This window comes from Stenella coeruleoalba (genome assembly GCF_951394435.1).
Source record: "Stenella coeruleoalba genome assembly, chromosome: 11".
NCBI lineage: Eukaryota > Metazoa > Chordata > Mammalia > Artiodactyla > Delphinidae > Stenella > Stenella coeruleoalba.
Window position 1 is genome coordinate 5393287 of NC_137157.1, and position 17371 is coordinate 5410657.

The 17371-nt window shown below is 55.7% G+C and overlaps 1 protein-coding gene across 4 annotated transcripts in view; it reads right to left on the minus strand.

The window, feature by feature from the left end:
• The window catches only part of PARVB (parvin beta), a 107540-nt gene that overhangs the window by 10723 nt on the left and 79446 nt on the right, over positions 1-17371 (minus strand). For all 4 annotated transcript variants that reach the window (XM_079937144.1, XM_079937143.1, XM_079937146.1 and 1 more), the window contains exons 6-10: positions 16402-16517; positions 13223-13281; positions 10422-10441; positions 3937-3998; positions 1358-1426 (exon numbers count right to left, since the gene is read on the minus strand). In XM_079937144.1, the coding sequence (XP_079793270.1) occupies positions 1358-1426; positions 3937-3998; positions 10422-10441; positions 13223-13281; positions 16402-16517 (326 nt within the window). The remainder of the gene's footprint in view (positions 1-1357; positions 1427-3936; positions 3999-10421; positions 10442-13222; positions 13282-16401; positions 16518-17371) is intronic.

Here is a 17371-nt window from a genome sequence, read left to right on the forward strand (position 1 = left end):
GGACTGTTGCTTTTCAGTGAGTACACTTCTGGACTGTTAAGATTTCAAGCCGCAAATAATCAGAGGATAAATGTGCAATTTTTTAGTAAACGGATAAAAAAAATATGTGTGTTTGCAAACAATGCACAAATAGATATACACATTAAAAACGGCCCATTCGGCTTTCAAACACAGACCGTGCTGCCCACGATGCGCTATCCGTGCAGAGAAATGACGTGGAATAAAATCCCCGGCACCGCTATCCCTGGGTGATGGGATTACGGATGACTTTTATTTGTTTTGCTTATCTGCATTTTCAGACATTTCTACAATGAGCCTGAATTACTTTTTTAATTAGAAAAGCAAATGAGAAAAGTTAAAGAAAGAGAAAGGAACGAATGCAATCGCCCAGGGGTCTGAGAAGCATCAGCTGCGCATTAGAGAAATCGGCACTGAGAACACAAAAGACGCCGAATTCAGGCACGCAGCTAATCCCGGGAAAATTATATTTTGTCTTTAACGCTTGCCGAGCACTCGAAACATTTTCACGATGGTGCTTCCGCTCTGAGTGGGGGTGGGGAAGTCTACTTTCTATACTTACTGTAGGAGAAATGCTTTGTGCGTATCCATTAGAGGGATATTAGCAAGCACTCGCTAGATGCCAGCCGCTGCGCTGCGTGCAGGACGGCCACCGACAGCAGAAGCACAGGGGGCCGGGACATTCCAGACTGAGGGACCCGTACACGCACAGGCTCTTTGGTGAAGGTGCGATGGCATCCTGGAGGGTGTTATGCTTGAATTGTATCCCCCCCCCAAAAAAGATGTGTTCGGATCCTAACCCCCAGAATCTGTGAACGTGAATTTATTTGGAAAACCAGGGTCTTTGCAGAAGTCCTCACGGTAAGATGAGGTCATTAAGGTGGGTCTTCATCCAACGTGACTGTGTTTTTACAAAAAGGGAAAATTTGGATACAACACCCACAAGGAGGCCGAGACCGGGATGAAAACATCTAATGACCCAAGGAACGCTAAAAATTACCAGCAAGCCACCAGGAGGCGGGGGAGAGCCTGGAACAGATCCCTGCTCAGAGCCTCAGAAGGAACCAGCCCTGCAGACACCTTGATCTGGGACTTCCGACCTCCAGAACTATGAAGACATAAATGTCTGTTGTTTAAGGTACTAGCTAAGGTAGCCCCAAGAAATTAAGACAGAGGGTCTGGGGGAAGGCCAGGATGGCTGGGGCTGGGGCTTTCCTGGCTGTGGGATGGGCATTCCTTGTTAGACGAACACACTTTGTTCACACGGCCCGCCGGGGATCAGAAAGCCGGCTGAAGATGACACCGGACAAAGGGTCCTTCAGCCCAGAACACAGCTTACCTGGGTCTCCAGTTCCGTCACCTCCAAATTCAGCTTGTTCAGGTGCTTGTTCACAAATGTGATGAGAGACTGCAAAGCAAAGAGACACGGGAACCGTGAGCAAGAGACCCAGCTCCCACGTTGGGGGACAGATGTGACATTTGCCATCACTGGCTTTATGCAACGCTTCCATCGTCTCCTCTGTTTGCTAAAATAAAATGCTCGTGTTTAAAGCGAAATGTTCTTACAATAACCCTTGGTTTTAATGGGATAATGCCTAAATCTATCCCAGCTGGGGAAGAAACGTACATCTCTGTTCCCCAGCCCATCTGCACACACGCAATCCACACACACACCACATTTAACAACCCTACAGAAGAATAATCAGTGCCCTCAAGAAGGATATAACTGTCAGGGGGAGATAAATGCTTAAATGTAGGCTAGATGTAACCCTGAACTACAAGAGACTGAGAGAGAAAGGCTGCCTGGGGCCACACCCATCACAGTGTCAGTAAAGGATGAAACGCCAGAGATTTTCTGAGCCCTGGTTTATACGTACATAGGGCCACTGGCTTCTCCTCTCTGGCAAAAGTTTAAAACTTGCCACGTGTAACTTTTCTCGGTAATCAAACCCAACTTTCATGGAAACTCAACCCCAACCCCACCTCTGCCTACCCTGGACATGATGTCATCCCTTTTTCATTCCACCCAAATCTACCCTGTGCCAGGCACTTTGCTTCTTGCTAGAGACACGAGACAGTAACTAAGACAGAGCCCCACCCTGAAGAGTCCGAGGCACGATTCTCCACATACACACCCAGCGGAGGCCACGGAGAATCGAGAGAAACGGCAAAGCCCGTGAAACACACAAGGGCGGGGCGGGGCGGGGCGGGGGGTGTTGATGAGAAGTGCGTGGGTCCCTGGAAGATGTGGCGCGGGGGGGTAGCATTTGAGCTGGGGGGTGAGCCAAGTGGGAGATGAGAGTGTGGGGAGAGGGCGGAGCAGCCACCCAGGCCACGTACACACGTGCAAACCCTCCGGCACCTTCCGGCTGCGGCTGGATGTGGGCGGGATGGGAGAGAGTAGGAGGGCATGACCTTGGAGGGACCTGGAGAGGTGGACGGGAGCCCCGAACACAACAGTTTCCAGTGTGGGAGTGGGAAAGGGCCAGACTGGAAGCAGGAAGCTGTCGGGAAACTAAAGGATTTTGTCTTGGTCATTGCTGGGGTCCCCCCAGCGTTCCTTTTCAAAGAATAAATCAGCGTCAGATCTACCGAAAGACAACATTACTCCACATCACATTCAACTCCACCTAGCAACTATCTACTTCGAGCCAGGTCCTCGCACAGGGAGGCCGCGTCGTATTCTCACAGCGTCTGCCTCTGTCCTGACAGGTGGGAAACCTGCCGCGAGGGGTTATAATCTGCCCAGGTCACACAGCCTGTAAGTGGGCGGAGGGGGGATCGTGGCAGGTAGGAATCCTCTTCTTGTGCATCCACTGAATACGTTCCGTCAGGTTTCTGGGGGTCGGATGTGGCCGGGGGCGGGTCGGGGGGCAATGCTCTGAGGCCCCAGGGTATGTCTCTCGTGACCCGAGAATGCTAAGACGGCTCCGCCCCAGAAGGACCACTGGGATGGTTCTGCCAGCCTTTTGCAAAGTGCTTCAAGAACTAACAATCTCCTTGCCCCAGCCTGGACCAACATTTTCCAAACATGGGTTCCATGGGAATTTAATATGTCCTGTCCCCAAATAAATAAACAGATCTCACTACGGACAAACATGCTTGGAAAATGCTTCCTACTAAGCCCCCTCTTGGAGAATTGCAAAGCATGTCAGCATATTAAAGGCTCTGAGAAGTCCTGCATTAAGAAACCTGTGTGGGGAAATTGTCCAAGACAGACAGCTCTCTCCCCAGGGTTAAGGGCTCAGATCCATCCCACTGCTGCCTTCCTGAATGAGAGGCCTACAGATGCTCAGATAACTCGATGTGCAGCGAGTCTTGATTCTTTTGGACGGAGAGCAAGGCTTCCGGGCAGATCCCCTTGGAAGCTCGCTATTCCCCAGCCTGACTCCGGAGCCTCGTTCACACGGTTTTGTCCGGTTTTGTCCATCCGTAGACCGACCAGCAGGCTGCCTGGGCTGAGGAAGGGCCTCTCCTCTGTGCTCCCGTCTGGGAGAGACGGGCCAAATGCAGCTCAGAACAGCTCTGCTAGCAACGCCTGCTCGTTTACCAGGCACGTCGTGAACGCGGCTTCAATGTAACGAGGCCAGCCCGAGCCAGCAAGCTGACACGCTGAAAAACATTTCCACATTGAAAAAAACCCTTGATTCGGAATGAACCACCCCCCAGTGCCGGTGGGGTAATTCACTCCACAGCAGCGGGGTGGGTGGGCAGGAAGATACCCAGGAGCAGAGATGCTGAGTTAAAAGGTGCTAATTTTATGCACTGCAGTTACGCTTTTGAATAATTACACTTCAATCCATGTGGCAAACATTTCAGAGATTTCAAACATTTGCCCACCTTCTTCCCTGCACGGAGTGTTCATGCCGTAAGAAAAGCCCGGGGACAGAGGGAAACACAGCTGGATAGAGAGCTCACCTTCTTCACGACACTGAGCTTGTCCGGGGCGTGGTCGAACAGCGTGTCAAAGGCGTCCCGCTCTGCAGAGACACAGAGAAGGGTTTAAGGAGACACCCGTGCTGCTCTAATCCCCACCCGCCCGGGGGCCAGGCAGCTTCTAATCCCTCTGATGTTCAGCCTGCCCAGAATCCTTTGCGTTCCTGCCAGAACCGAGGGGCGGGTGCTGACGAGCAGCAAAACCAAGGAAAAGATGCTCTGAAGGGTCCTTCTAACTTGGCTTCTATCTTTCAACCTGCAATACGGGGGTAGCGTTTGGACGGCTGCCCCCATCACATCCTAGGACTTGAGGCGTCCTTGCCTCTCTCCCTTTCCTCACACTTCTTGTCTTACTGGTAAATCTTATCAGTAAATCTGACCACCTCCCCCGCTGGTCATGGCTGCCAACCCCATACAAGCCCCATCTCCCCTCACCGGGGGCGGTGGGCAGCTACAACTTCCTGCTGAATCGGTCTCCCTCCTACACTCCCAGCCCCTCCCATCCATTCTCCCTCGCAGGCACAGTGAGCCCCTTAAAGTGTAAATGGATCATTTCTTCCCCACCCCTGCCCGGACTAAAACTATCCACCAGCGTCTCATCACTCTCAGGATAAAATTCACTCTCTCTCTCATGGGCCCATAGGGTCCAGCGAGCTCAGCATCACCTCCCCCCGCAACACACTCGCCCTCCCTGACCTCACTCCACCCACCAGCTTGCCCCTGCTCCTCCATCACATGCCCACCGCAGGGCCTTTGCACCTGCTGTTGACCAGCCTCACCGCCATAGGTTGCTCTGAGGTGACCTCCTCTGAGGGGCCTTCCAGGACCATCTGCTTCTAAAGGAGCACCCCACTTCTGCTATCTGTCCTCTTACCCTGGTGCAATTTTCATAGCACCTATTTGCTACTTGAGAGCACATTTTATTTTTCTTTATCTGCTGGACTGTCAGCTCCTTGCAGGCCGGATCACTGTCTCACTTGTTTCCTGCACTGTCATCAGCCCCAGAACAGTGAAGGGCCCACAGCCAGTGCTCAGAACAAAGGAAAGAGCCAGGAAGTCTGCTCAGGATCCCTCTCCAGCTGTTCCCCCCGGGGTGTCCACCTCTGCTGGAGCACCTGCAGGGCCTGAAGTGACCCGTTCCACCGTGTCCCAGGGACCTTCCTTCTGCCAGGGACCCAGACCCACTCTAACTGCCACTCCTGGGCTCAACCATGTCCTCCAAATTAACTCAGGATCAGCCCCTTCGCTTTCAGTGGTGAGGTCACGGGAGGCCGAGGCAACATAGCTCTCAGTGGACAAGACAGGAGCAGGGCTGGCTGGGGGCCGGGGGCCTGGTTCTAGCCAGACGCTGCCACAGCGGGTCACGTGGGGGCAGAGCCCATTGTGCCCTGGAGCCCAGGCAGGAGGGCTGAGGTCTCCAGGGTGGATACAGCACTGTGGGGAGTCGCTGCCAGGCCCGAGGGGCTGGGGGAGGAGGGCATCTGGAAGGCCCTGGGGCCCCCACTCCTGTCCTCAGGAGCCACCCATCCCCCCAGGCTGCCTGTGGGTGGTATCTGCTCAGACGACCTCGGCCAGCAGAGACGCCCTCTATTACTTGCTGGGGCTTGGACCCAAACGCTAGCATGGAGTGCTGGGGCGCTGGGGTAGGAAGACCCCTCCACGTGTCTGGAGGGGGCTGGAGCCCAGAACCAGAGATAACCCAGGGCCTGCTTCAGGACAACGCTGCCTGACCCAGGGAGAGGGGTGTGGGGAGAGATGGCAAAGAGCACACAGGTCGGGACTCGGTGAGCCGGAGATGGGGCTTCTGAAGGAGGCATCCCAGCCATTCCCCCGAGGCTGCCCCGAAAGACATGCCCTCAGCATCACAGGCCAGGGCCCCGGCAGGCGGCTCACGCCCTCGTCCAGCCCAGACCAGGTAGCCGCCTCCTCGGCCTCGGGGGCGGGTGGCAGGAAGGAAGGTGAGAGGCAAAGAGGAAGGCGTGTGTGTGCGGTGTGTGTGGTGTGCACACACACGTGTAACACATGGGTGGGGAGTGCGTTTGGGAGAGGGGCACGCCACTTTTTCACCTAAAGGCCAACAGCGACCAAGAGGCCCGGCCCGCAGAACTCCCTCATCCAGCTTGCCTACCGCAGCAGCTGTAAATTATTTTTATAATCCTCTAAGTCGGATTATACTCAAAAAGACAGTCTGCTAAGAGCGGGGGAGAAAAGCTAAATCTTTACAAAGCAAAACACAAACTCTGAATGCAGCTTAAGAAAACCCCCAGGAGGAGAGCAGCCTTGACGTCAGCTGGGTGGCAGAGTCAGGGCGGCAGGGCAGCCATCGCAGGGACTGGAGGCCAGCGCCCCTGCGCCCCGCTCACCTGCGCCCGGGGGACTAAATGGCATCACGGCCGGGTGTGTGTGGCCTTGGGAATGAAAACAGATACAGCTGAGAGCCTGGTACCCGTGACGTAGGCAAAGCGCTTCCCGCCATGAGGCCCGAGTGAACAGTCCCGAGGCTCGCTGTCAGTGTAAGAATTAAGCAAGATGGTGAATGAAGGGCCAAGCCACCGCCGGGCAGGTGTGTCACCGATGCTCAGTTCACTGATGCCTTCTCATCCTACCCCGCAGCCACAGGGGTGAACAGGGAGCCATCCCGCCCCCGGGAGGGGCACAGGCTGGGGGAGACAGTACAAAAGCACGGGTACCAGAAAGGCCTGCAAGATGCAGAAAGCGGCCAGATCAGCCAGGGGCCCCAGTGGCCACCCAAGGTCAACTTTCAGGGCCGCTTAGTTTGCTCCAAACAAAGGGGTTTTTGATTGAGTCAACGTTTTTTAAGTTGGAAGATCTGTCCAAAAGTTCTGAATTTCTGGACCCTCTTGAAGAAATGGAAGCTGAGGCAACAGTGAACCTTCTTCCCCGCTCTCCCCAGATCAATGAGCCGCCCGTGGAAGCGGGGGCACAGACTCCCCCGTTTGCCCCAGACCCCGGAACTCCCCACCGCACACAACACGGGGGCTCAGGGCAGCCCTTCATCGTTCGATATTCCAGCCACTTCCCTCTTCCGTGTGACCGGCCTGCTCTCTGAGGCACCTGAGCCTGGGGACGTGGACACAGGCCCGGGGTCAGAGGAAGGCTTCACACGGGAGCCACGACGTTTGAGCCGGGGCAAGAGAAGGAGCAAGGGCGTTCCAGGCAGAGGGAGCAGAAAGCCAAGAGTGGGTTCCAGAGGGTGAGGCCTGCGGGGGCGGGGGGAGGCTAAGAGGGCTGGGTCCCTCGACAGGGTGAGCAGCTGTGGAGGGTGGTGACCAGGAATGGCGTGATCCAGCTGCGGTGTTAGCAGAAACGGGGAGGTGCGATGGGGAGAGACCAGGGGCTACAAGGAGACCAGGAAGAAGAGGAAGAAAGCTTCTCCTCTCTTCTCCCCAACTTCCTGAAGCCCGGGAGGGGGAGGGGCGCCTGCGGAGGAGAGGCAGCCGGCAAGCCCGTTGCCATGGAGATCAGGCTGCAGCTCCCCAGCTCCCCTGGGGAGAGAAGGGCCTCGCATCCACTTCAGCCAGGACAGTGATGCCAGCAGGAGGCGGGGAGGGGGAGGGGGGCTCCTGGGGGAGGTGCAGCGTGGACCCCCCCATCCCCCACCACCGAGGCCGAGAACTCGGCTCCTAGTGAAGCTACCCGCCCCCACAACCCCTGCCCCGGGCAGACATTAGCCAAGCAAAGAGGGTCTGCCTGTTGTTTCGGAAGCTTCTGGAACATGTGCAGCCCAGCGCTGGGGCTGCACTCGGGGAAGACATGCTCCAGCCCACAGGATGCTTACAGCTCAAGGAGCCACATGTGAAGGGAAAGAGCGAAGGGCCAAGCGAGGGTCCCCGACTGTCCAGACCCCCTGGGCCTGGCAGGCAGGGCGCAAAGCAAAGTGCTCCCAGTGAGCAAAGAGACGAACAAAGAAATCATTAAGCAGGTGGGCGGGGGGTGGCAAGCCAGGGGACGGATGGTGATTCAGGCCGGGGGCTCAGGGAGGGCCTCCCTGGTAAGTGGAGCTGGAGATGCTGAGGGAGTGAGCCACGGAGGGATCTAGAGGGAGAGCATTTCCGGCCGAGGCTACTGAGAGTACAAAAGCTGGAAGGGGGGGGCTTCCCTGGTGGCACAGTGGTCCAGGAAGATCCCACATGTCAGGAGCAACTAAGCCCTCGTGCCACAACTACTGAAGCCTGCGCGCCTAGAGCCCGCGCTCCGCAACAAGAGAAGCCACCGCAGTGAGAAGCCCGCGCACCGCAACGAAGAGTAGCCCCCACTCGCCACAACTAGAGAAAGCCCGCACGCAGCAACAAGACCCAGCGTAGCCAAAAATAAACAAAATTAAATAAAGAAATTAAAAAAAAAAAAGCTGGAAGGGGGAGCCCCGGGGTGCTGTTGTGGGTGACAGACATGCAGGCGGAGCAAGGAGGGCAGAGAGGAGGGGTGGTCTAAGGGGGTCTGGGAGGCCCCGGCAAGGGCTGCGGCTTTAGCGTGCGGCAAGCTGGGGGCAGTGAGAAGATTGAGGGGTGCAGAGGAACCAGCTCGAGGGACCATCGGGGGACCAGCACCCCGGAGGGAGGTGATGCGGTCCGACCTCAACCTCAGCAGGGCTCTGGGGGCCCCAAAGGCTGCCGCGGGAGAAGGGCCAGCGGAAGCTGCCGCATATCTGGGTAACCAGGAGGCCTCGGGGCCTGTGTCAGCAGAAGCCAAAACTGGGGGCAGATGAGTCGCCTGTCACCCACTAATTACCTGTTTGCATTTCACGAGCATGGGCGGCCTCGGAAGTTCTGAGAACGACTCCCGACTCCTCGGCTTCTCAGGGTGTCACAGCCCCCTGACGCTCCGCCGTCTCCGGTGGCTCTCAGAAGGAGCCGCCCCCCTGGCCACCAGACCCTCAGGGACCCCTTCTCAGGGCTGCCAGGGCCTTCCTGGCCGAGCTTCCACCCCTCTGCATGGGAGGCCGTGCGTAGCCCCCAGCTGAACTGAGTCTCCCCGAGCCCCCCAAACCTCAAACCAGGCCCATGCTGCCCACGGAAGTGAAAACACACAGAAAACGAAGCAACACTTAAAGATGCTCCCAGGGCCCCGCTCAAGTCACCTCTGGGCCTCTACAGGCCACGGGCTCTGAGCCCCTCCATGCAGAAAGGACAGGGAAGCAACAGAAGGGCGCTCCAGGCCCCCCTCCCAACGGGCCCCCACCCGGACCCAGGGCAGGGCCAAGCCGCCCACGTCGCCCACTCTGCGCGCCCCATGCCGCCCTGGGAGCTGCCCTCCCCACCCTGTCTGCGCCCTCAGCAACTGGACACAGGAGGCTTCCTTTCCTCTCCCTTTTAAAATGTTTTTTAATAATAAAGCCATTAAAAAGAACTGAATTGCTACTTCAAAAAAATAGTGAAGACTGAATTTGCCCAGCACGGCTCAAGAACTACTTAAGGACATTTAATTGCTGCATTTTCTCTGGTTCAAGACCTTTGAGAACTAAAGAGCGGCATCCCCCCTTTGTACACGAGGGGCAGCGGTGGCATCCGTCCCCATAATCGCCATGAGGTCACAGAGGCCCCGTGGCCAAGCCCGTGGGTGCCTCTGGGGTGCACCCCTCACCCCGAGGCCCCCGCAGCTAGGGACCAGCTCCAGCTGGCGGGCTCACAAGGCACAGGGGGGAACTTCTATTTGGTTTCCATTTCTCCTTCGAACAGCCACGCTCCCCTCTCTGCTCCCTGGAGAACACGGTATCTGGGGGCGTGGAGGGCTTCGTGCTTTGAAATATTCCCCAAAGCGGTGAGCCTGGCACAGGCTGCTTCTTGCTGTGGCCAAGAGCTTGGGGCTTCCCATCCCTAAGGGCCTATACACCGCCACAAGCGGCCCCTTTATTTGCCATCCCTCGCTGAGATGAAGATGGGGTCGCAGGTCTTTCACGGGGCAGGGAACAGTTCTTTGGGAACAGCAAGAGTTTATTATTACTAACGGTAACAGTAATAGAGAAACCAACACGAATAGAGAGAGAGTCGGGCCCTGGGTCAAATAGAGTGAACACTGATTGTCTCACAAAATCCTCTCAACAACCCCGAGGTCCCATCTCACAGATGGGGAACAGAGAGGTGAAGGAGCAGGCCAAAGGTCACCCAGCTGGGACCAGAGCCAAGGCTGCCTGACTCTAAGGTCTGTTAAGCTGGAGATTTTAAGGTGGAAAACTATATACGAAAATACATCCCATAAGGAAGGTCCCTCCGGCTAGCTGACTATGCTCTGTATTCACTGGGACATCGCCACCCTCCCTTTTTTCCTGGTTCACTCCCTCCACCGTGCTTTGCTTATCCCCGCCCAGGCTCCCACAGCTCTGAGAAGCAAACCACATGCCAAAACCCACCCGGGGCCCTGCTGCCCCTGTGTGACTTCCTGGGGCAGCCCCACAGTGCCCGGCGACCTCAGACTCCCCAGTCCCTCTCCCCAACCCCTGGGTTACTTACCAAACCGACCCATCATCAACCTGCAAACAAGAACAGAGAGGACCATCAGACGGGCTGCTCAGAATCCCGTTTAATAAGCAGCACGGTAGAAGGTGGTGGAGGTGACCGGCAAGTCGGAGCCCCCTACTGCCCAGTCGAAGGGTTGTTTATATAAACGTAAGTCACATTGTGATAAATTCTCTCCCGCTCTAATTACAAACGAGAGGGGCTTATGTGGATTCTCACTGTTTGCACAAGACCTGCAGCAAATAGCCATGATTATTTAAACCACCCCTTTAATGCCATTTGGGGGCTGTTTAATCACGGGAGTGGTTAACGCAGAGAGCATTTTAGCAGAAAACGGGTCTTCCAGCACTGTGAGTTTAAACTTTAAAATACAAGAGTGCAGATTACCCAGAGGTCACATTTCTGGGAGCGAGCACGATGTACTTCCAAGGAATCACAAAACTAAAGGATGCTGGAGAACCACAGGCTGGGCCCTGATTCAAGGTGAGAGCTGAAACCACGAAGGACAGGCAGCTGGTTCCTCCTTGAGGATCTGAGATCACGAATGCCCTCTGTGTACTAGCGTCCTGAGAGGCAGAGAGACCTTTGCTTGATTCCCAAATCCCTCTAGACTCAAGTTCTTTGCCTCCATCTTATTTAACAAAGAGTCTCTCGAGCACCTACTATGTGCAGGCCACGGAGATACAGAAATAAACACCGCATGGCCCCGCCCGCATGACGCCTGATGGTGAGAGAGACTCATGAGCCCACATTTCCACACAGCCCGCGTGCACCAGAAATCTGACATACAGCAGATGCTATAGGAACTAAAAGGAAGGCAGCCACTCCTGCTTGGCAAACAGGGAGGGCTTCCTGGAGGAGGTGACCCATAGGACAGAGCAAACCTGGAGCCTGGGAGACCAGGCAGGAGGCTGGTCGGCCTCTGCTGGAAACCTCTCTCCACTATGACTTCGGGGTGCTCCCCCGCCCCCGAAATTTCCTGAGGGTCACACGGCACTTCCCACAAGGCCCCTGGGTTGGGTTTCACATTTCTACAGACACAACCTCTCTTGACAGCTAGACCTCCAGCCCTCAAGGAGGGGAACTGCGTCCTCTCAGCCTCTGGGCGTCCAAGCAGGCCCTCTGCCCGGGTGCTGCTGTGAATCGTTGAGGCCACGCTCCCAGGGGCCGGCTCTGGTGACAGAGCTCCTACTGCCCCCCACCACCCTCTCAGGGCTCCCTCACCCTCTGCGAGACCGGGAAGGCCAAGCACAGCCTCTTCCCATCGCTGCACAACCCCCAACATGCCCCCCACCACGGGCCTGGCCGTCACCCCCTTCGGTGGGCCATCTGCCTTCCCCCTCCCATCCAGGGTGACCACTGACTTGCTCTGACCCACAGAAGGTGGGGACACAGCATGCGGGGGTCCAGGGACCTGCAGCTGCCCTCTCACTCTCTGGGGACCCTGTGGGTACCAGGGAGGAAGCCCAGAGGACGAGAGACACAGGGGGGACAGTGGCCCCCACCGGCCAGCACCACCCGCAAGACTGCTGACCCCCTGTCAGCAAATAAAATGACCGATGTTTTAAGCTCCTTGGGTTGGGTGGTTTGTCACACAATGATGGGTAAGTAAGATGCCAGTGCGCCCCTGACTCCCCCAAACCGCCCTCCTCCTGCTCTTGAATGGGCCGAGCGGGCTGCCCGAGGCCGCCCGTGCCGGGCTCAGCACCACGTCCCCCTCCCCCTCTCGTGGGCCTGGAACAGATGGGCACACACGTCAGGCCGCACGCCAGGCCACACGTCTCTCCCATCTACCTGACAGCTCCCACGCCAGGAGCGGTTTCCTGTGTCAGCTCGCTTCTTGAAAGACCATACATGAATTCATGACACAGTAATTAATCACTCCGTGAACTGAGCAGGTGGGTGAGCTGAGACGATCCATTTTTAATGCTCTGTTTCATCTGAAACAGGTTTAGTCGGGAGGCACAAAGGCAGTGAATTTTAAGGATACTTCACAGGGTATGCCTCCTAAAAACCACACGCAAAATAGAGCCATCTGATTTGCTATTTTCAACAGATCTGAAGCCTTTTAGACTTCTTAAAAATTGCCCTCTGGCCTTCTCGAAGAGGCAAGGGACGGCTCAGGACTATCTCATCAAAGGAAGATTCTAGTCTAGAGGCGTGGCTCCCTCCCCCTGACGGGGCTAAGACAGACGGCTAGATGAATCAGGACAACAGTTCCCTTGGACCATTCTAAACACCTCTCCCCCACCTGCCTCTCAACATTCTTAAAGCTCACCTTCCAAAATAAGGAGTGACAGTCCAAAGTCTTTGGAGAATAACTTAGTTCCAACATTAAAAACTTTGAAGTGTTTAGCATACCTACCATATGAAAGTTCACCGTTTTAAATTTCCCCTCATCCTTTTCTTCCTTATAAGAGATTCTGAATGTGCTGTTACATTTTTCTTTGTTTATTATTCCCGGTCTCTTTCCAGAAAAGATTTCAGGCAGCGTAAATAAGTTCTAATGCCTATGTCACACATATTTGATCATTTTTCTATTTGGGAAGAAATAAAAGATCTAGAATTTCTCATTTAAATACCAAACCAAACTGCTATCTTGCCCTTCCTCAGCAAAACAAAAACAAAAACAAAACAAACTTTGAAGAAAGTGCACGGAGGATAGAAAGCTAGGGTGGACGCTTGCGATAAAATCCCATCTCAAGGTCAAGGAACATGGAGGGGAAAACGGCCCCCTGTGTGTGCGGGTCCCCGGCTGAAGCAGGGCCTGGGGGCAGAGCAGCTGGTCCACTTACTCGGTGGTCGTGGTCAGCTCCTCCGTGACGTGGCTGGAGTGCAGCAGGCCTTCCCGCTTCTGAAAACCCCAAAATGAACAAATAAATCAACACCTGGGCAGAGAGACAGAGCAGGCGGGCAGCTGAGGCCATGGACAGATGGCCCCAGGGCCGGGAGGCCAGCCTGGGGACAACAGAGAACTAAACAAAGGTTCGGCACCACACCCGAGCTGTGCTCGGGGGATGGACTGCAGGGGACCACACGGGTGACCCTTTGGTGGCTGGAACCTGCCCCACCCCCGCCCCCCCTGCTCTCCTGCCCTCTGAGAGCTGGCAGCTGTGGGAGGTCTCAAGAGAAACATCTCTGCTCCCAAAGAACTCCTCGACGCCCTGCAGCTGGGAAAGGTGACGAGCATGAAGGGACATACGTAACAGAAGGGAGGCATCGGATGAAACGACACACGTGCACTGGGTTGAACAGGGTCCCCCCGGAAGTCACGTCCATTCAGAGCCTCAGAATGGGGCCTCATTTGGAAATAGGGTCTTCGCAGATGTAATGAGTTCAGATAAGGGCATAACGGACTAGGGTGGGTCCTCCCCAGTGACTGGTGTCCTCAGAAGAAGAGAAAATAGAGACATAGGAACACGGACCAGACGGAAGAGGCCACGTGATGATGAAGACAGAGACTGCAGGGATGTGTCCACAAGCCCAGGACAGCCGAGGGTGCCGGCAGCCGGCAGAAGCCGGAGGAGGGAAGGAAGGACCCTCCTCTAGAGCCTGCAGAGAGGCCCTGTCGGTTCCCTGATTCGGACTTCAGGCCTCTATTATGTGAGAGGACAAACATCTGTTTTAAGTCACCCAGTTTGTGGGATTTTGTTACAGCAGCCCCAGGACACTAACACGGTGTGCGACACACCTGTCCCAGAGCCCGGTAGGTACGGAGAGGCAACGATGGTGGGGGAGAGGAAGGAGGCGGTGGTGGTGTGCCCGGACCTCAGGGTGGAGCGTGGCAGCCTGCTAACCCAACCGCCACCGTGAGCCCCTACTTGAATGCCTCAAGGGACGGGGAGCTCACTACCTGTTGGGCAGCCCACCTGGACGCCTCTCGAGATCCAAGATCCCCACGCTTTCCTGAGCTCGGCCTCCCAGGGAACTCTCACCACGGGTCCTAGTGAAGGAAGAGCAGCCAGGCGTCGGGGGCCGTCAGCTTCCCCACGGCCTCACCCTGGCTGATTCTCAGGAGTGCCCACGGGGGACGGTGGCGGGGGAGGCCCGGAGACATTTTATCCACTTATTCGCACATCAAATGTGCATCAGGCACCCACTAGATACCGGGCCCAGGGCTGGGTATGGGGCAGACGAGACTGAATATTTTTAATTAATTAATTGATTTATTTTTGGCTGCGTTGGGTCTTCATTGCTGCGTGCAGGCTTTCTCTAGTTGCGGCGGCGCGGGCTTCTCATTGCGGTGGCTTCTCTCGTTGTGGAGCACGGGCTCTAGGCACTCGGGCTTCAGTAGTTGTGGCACGTGGGCTCAGTAGTTGTGCTTGTGGGCCCTCGAGTGCAGGCTCCGTAGTTGTGGTGCACGGGCTTAGTTGCTCCGGGGCATGTGGGATCTTCCCAGACCAGGGATCGAACATGTCCCCTGAATTGGCAGGTGGATTCTTAACCACTGTGCCACCAGGGAAGTCCCAAGGCTGAATATTTTAAAAGTCTGTAGGAGAATCTCAATTTTTTGAGGAAACATTGCAGCTCAGGAAAATCAAGTGATTTCCCAAGGCCACACTGCCAGGTAGCAAACGCGACCCTTCCCTCACTCCATCCCTCCACGAACTTGACACACTTCTTACATCTCCCCATCTCAACTGGATAACCAGGCGCAGAGGGACAGGCCAGGGGCAGCTCTAAGACCTGAGACCAGCCAGTCCCCGGGGGCCTCCCCTCCCCGCTTCATCCCGCTCTGGGAGTGGCCCAAAGAGTCCTCCTGTGACCTTGGTCAAGGAAGGACGCGCCAGCGAGTGTTTGCCCGGGCGAGTAGAACGTTCTGCAAACCCCAAAGATTTTCTTGGACCAAAGTGCAGGCCTGAAAGGAAATACCCCAATTACTGAGCTGCAGAGTGTTCCTAGGGCCCAGAGTCTGACGTACACGGGTTTGGGAACCATATGCTCATGTGTCCTTGGGAAGCCTTTCCCGGCCGACCATCCTGAGGGTGGCAGGAATGGTCCCCTGTCCCTGACACCACCACCGACCACAAACATTCCCCTTTAGGAGGCAAACGGGGCCAAACGGCAGGTAACCCTCGCCTGAGGCCAGAAAGGAACATTCCTGCCCATCAGGTCGGAGCCAAGCTCCCGGGGTAAACGGAGGGGTCAGACGGCTTCGGAAAACACAGGAGCAGCCAGAGCCTTGCAGACCGCAGAGACCACGGGACTGATAAGTTTAAAAACCAGAGGAGAGTGTGGAGCCGGACATCTCCAGGAACAGAAACACGAGAGACATCCATGTTCCGAGCGTAACCTCGACGCTCTGGCAGACACAGCTGATCCTTTGGGACCCGAGCACCCTCTCCTCATCCAGTGTCCCCGGTAACCAGGGCGAGGGGAACAGGGACACAGCAGGTGCTTGATACACGCTTACTGGACAAGACTGCACACACGAAGCCAAGGCAGGATCTGTGCCCCTGAACGCAGGGGAAATCGACAAGAAAGGTGTCTCCACCTCCGTCAGAAGGACCCTGGCTCCCAGTTACGTTTTTCCAGGTGGAGCAAGAGAGTCGACCCTCAAACACATGATGGGGGCTGATGGATGTCATTGGGAGGGAACAGAGAGAGGCTCTGATCGGGGTACTGGGGTATCTGTTTCATTCCGCTGGTCTCAGCCCTCTCCAGTGACTAATAAGCTCATTCAACAGGCCTGAATTCTTTGCGGGGAAATGAATGCTCTTTTGCAAAATGTGGAAAAGTGAACCTCCACGCACTCACGCCTTTGAAGCTGCCTCTCTTCAGATCAACGCCACTGTTTCTGCTCCATCATTTACTCTGAAGCCAGAGTAAGGCATACATTTCGTCAAGAGGGAAAAAGAGAGGGTAGTCTCTTAACGGGAAAAGGAAGAAAGTATGCAAACTAGAGGAGGAATGAGCACCGGAGCCTCTGGGGCAGAGCCGCGGGCAAGCCGACCGCCGGGCTGGCGATACTTACCCGTATGACCACCACTTGCACGGAGACGTGTTCGGGAAGGCGGATCGGGGCCCGGAAGTGCATGGCCAGGGCCACGAGGAGGTGGAGGATGGCCACCAGGTTCTTCCCGTGAATCGCTAGTCGGGGAGGGAGGAAGGGGGCTGCTTTAGACCATGAGACAGGAACCCCGAGCCCACGTCCAAAAGGCGCTGAAACCAACAAGGACCTACTGTATAGCATGGGGAACTATACTCAGTATTTTGTAATAACCTATAAGGAAAAAGAACCTGAAAAAAAATATATATATATGTGTATAACTGAATCACTTTGCTGTACACCTGAAACTAACACAACATTGTAAATCAACTATACTTGAATTTAAAAAGGAAAAAAGGGGGCGGGAGGGGGGAGGCAATAAAGACGCTGAGTGAAAATGAGACCTCAGGAAAACCACGGGCAGAAGCACAGCCCATGGAAAACGGAGAACAGCTGATGAACAGCCTGGGTGAATTAGCGCTGGCTTCTAACGATTTCTTTCCTGTTGACCTCAGGTGACTTGTGCGAGCACTTTCAAAAGCATGTTGTCTGTAAAAGGAATGAACTGGGTGGTGAAGAGAGGGAATGAGCAGGAGGATACAGTCAGCACAAGAGAAGCAAAAAGACCGGGAAAAAAGGTCACCTGGGCACTTACCCACCACCACGACATGCATCATTATCTCGGGTGCTTAAAGTTCTCCCTCTATGCGATCAACCGTCTACACGGGGAAGGCTATGCAGGGCCAGCGGTGCCTGGGGGTGTTAGACGTGCCCCCTGCCCCACCTAGGGCCCTGGTTGCCAGCCCCGGCCACTAGCTCTCCTCTAGGATGTGGACGGTTATCATCATGCCGTCCAGGGCTTTACTGATTCCCCTCCCCCAGCCCTGCAACCCAGGAGTGGGCCTGGGTCTGTCCTAGGTCTCGATGCCAAGAAGCCAGGGGTGAACCTGACTGC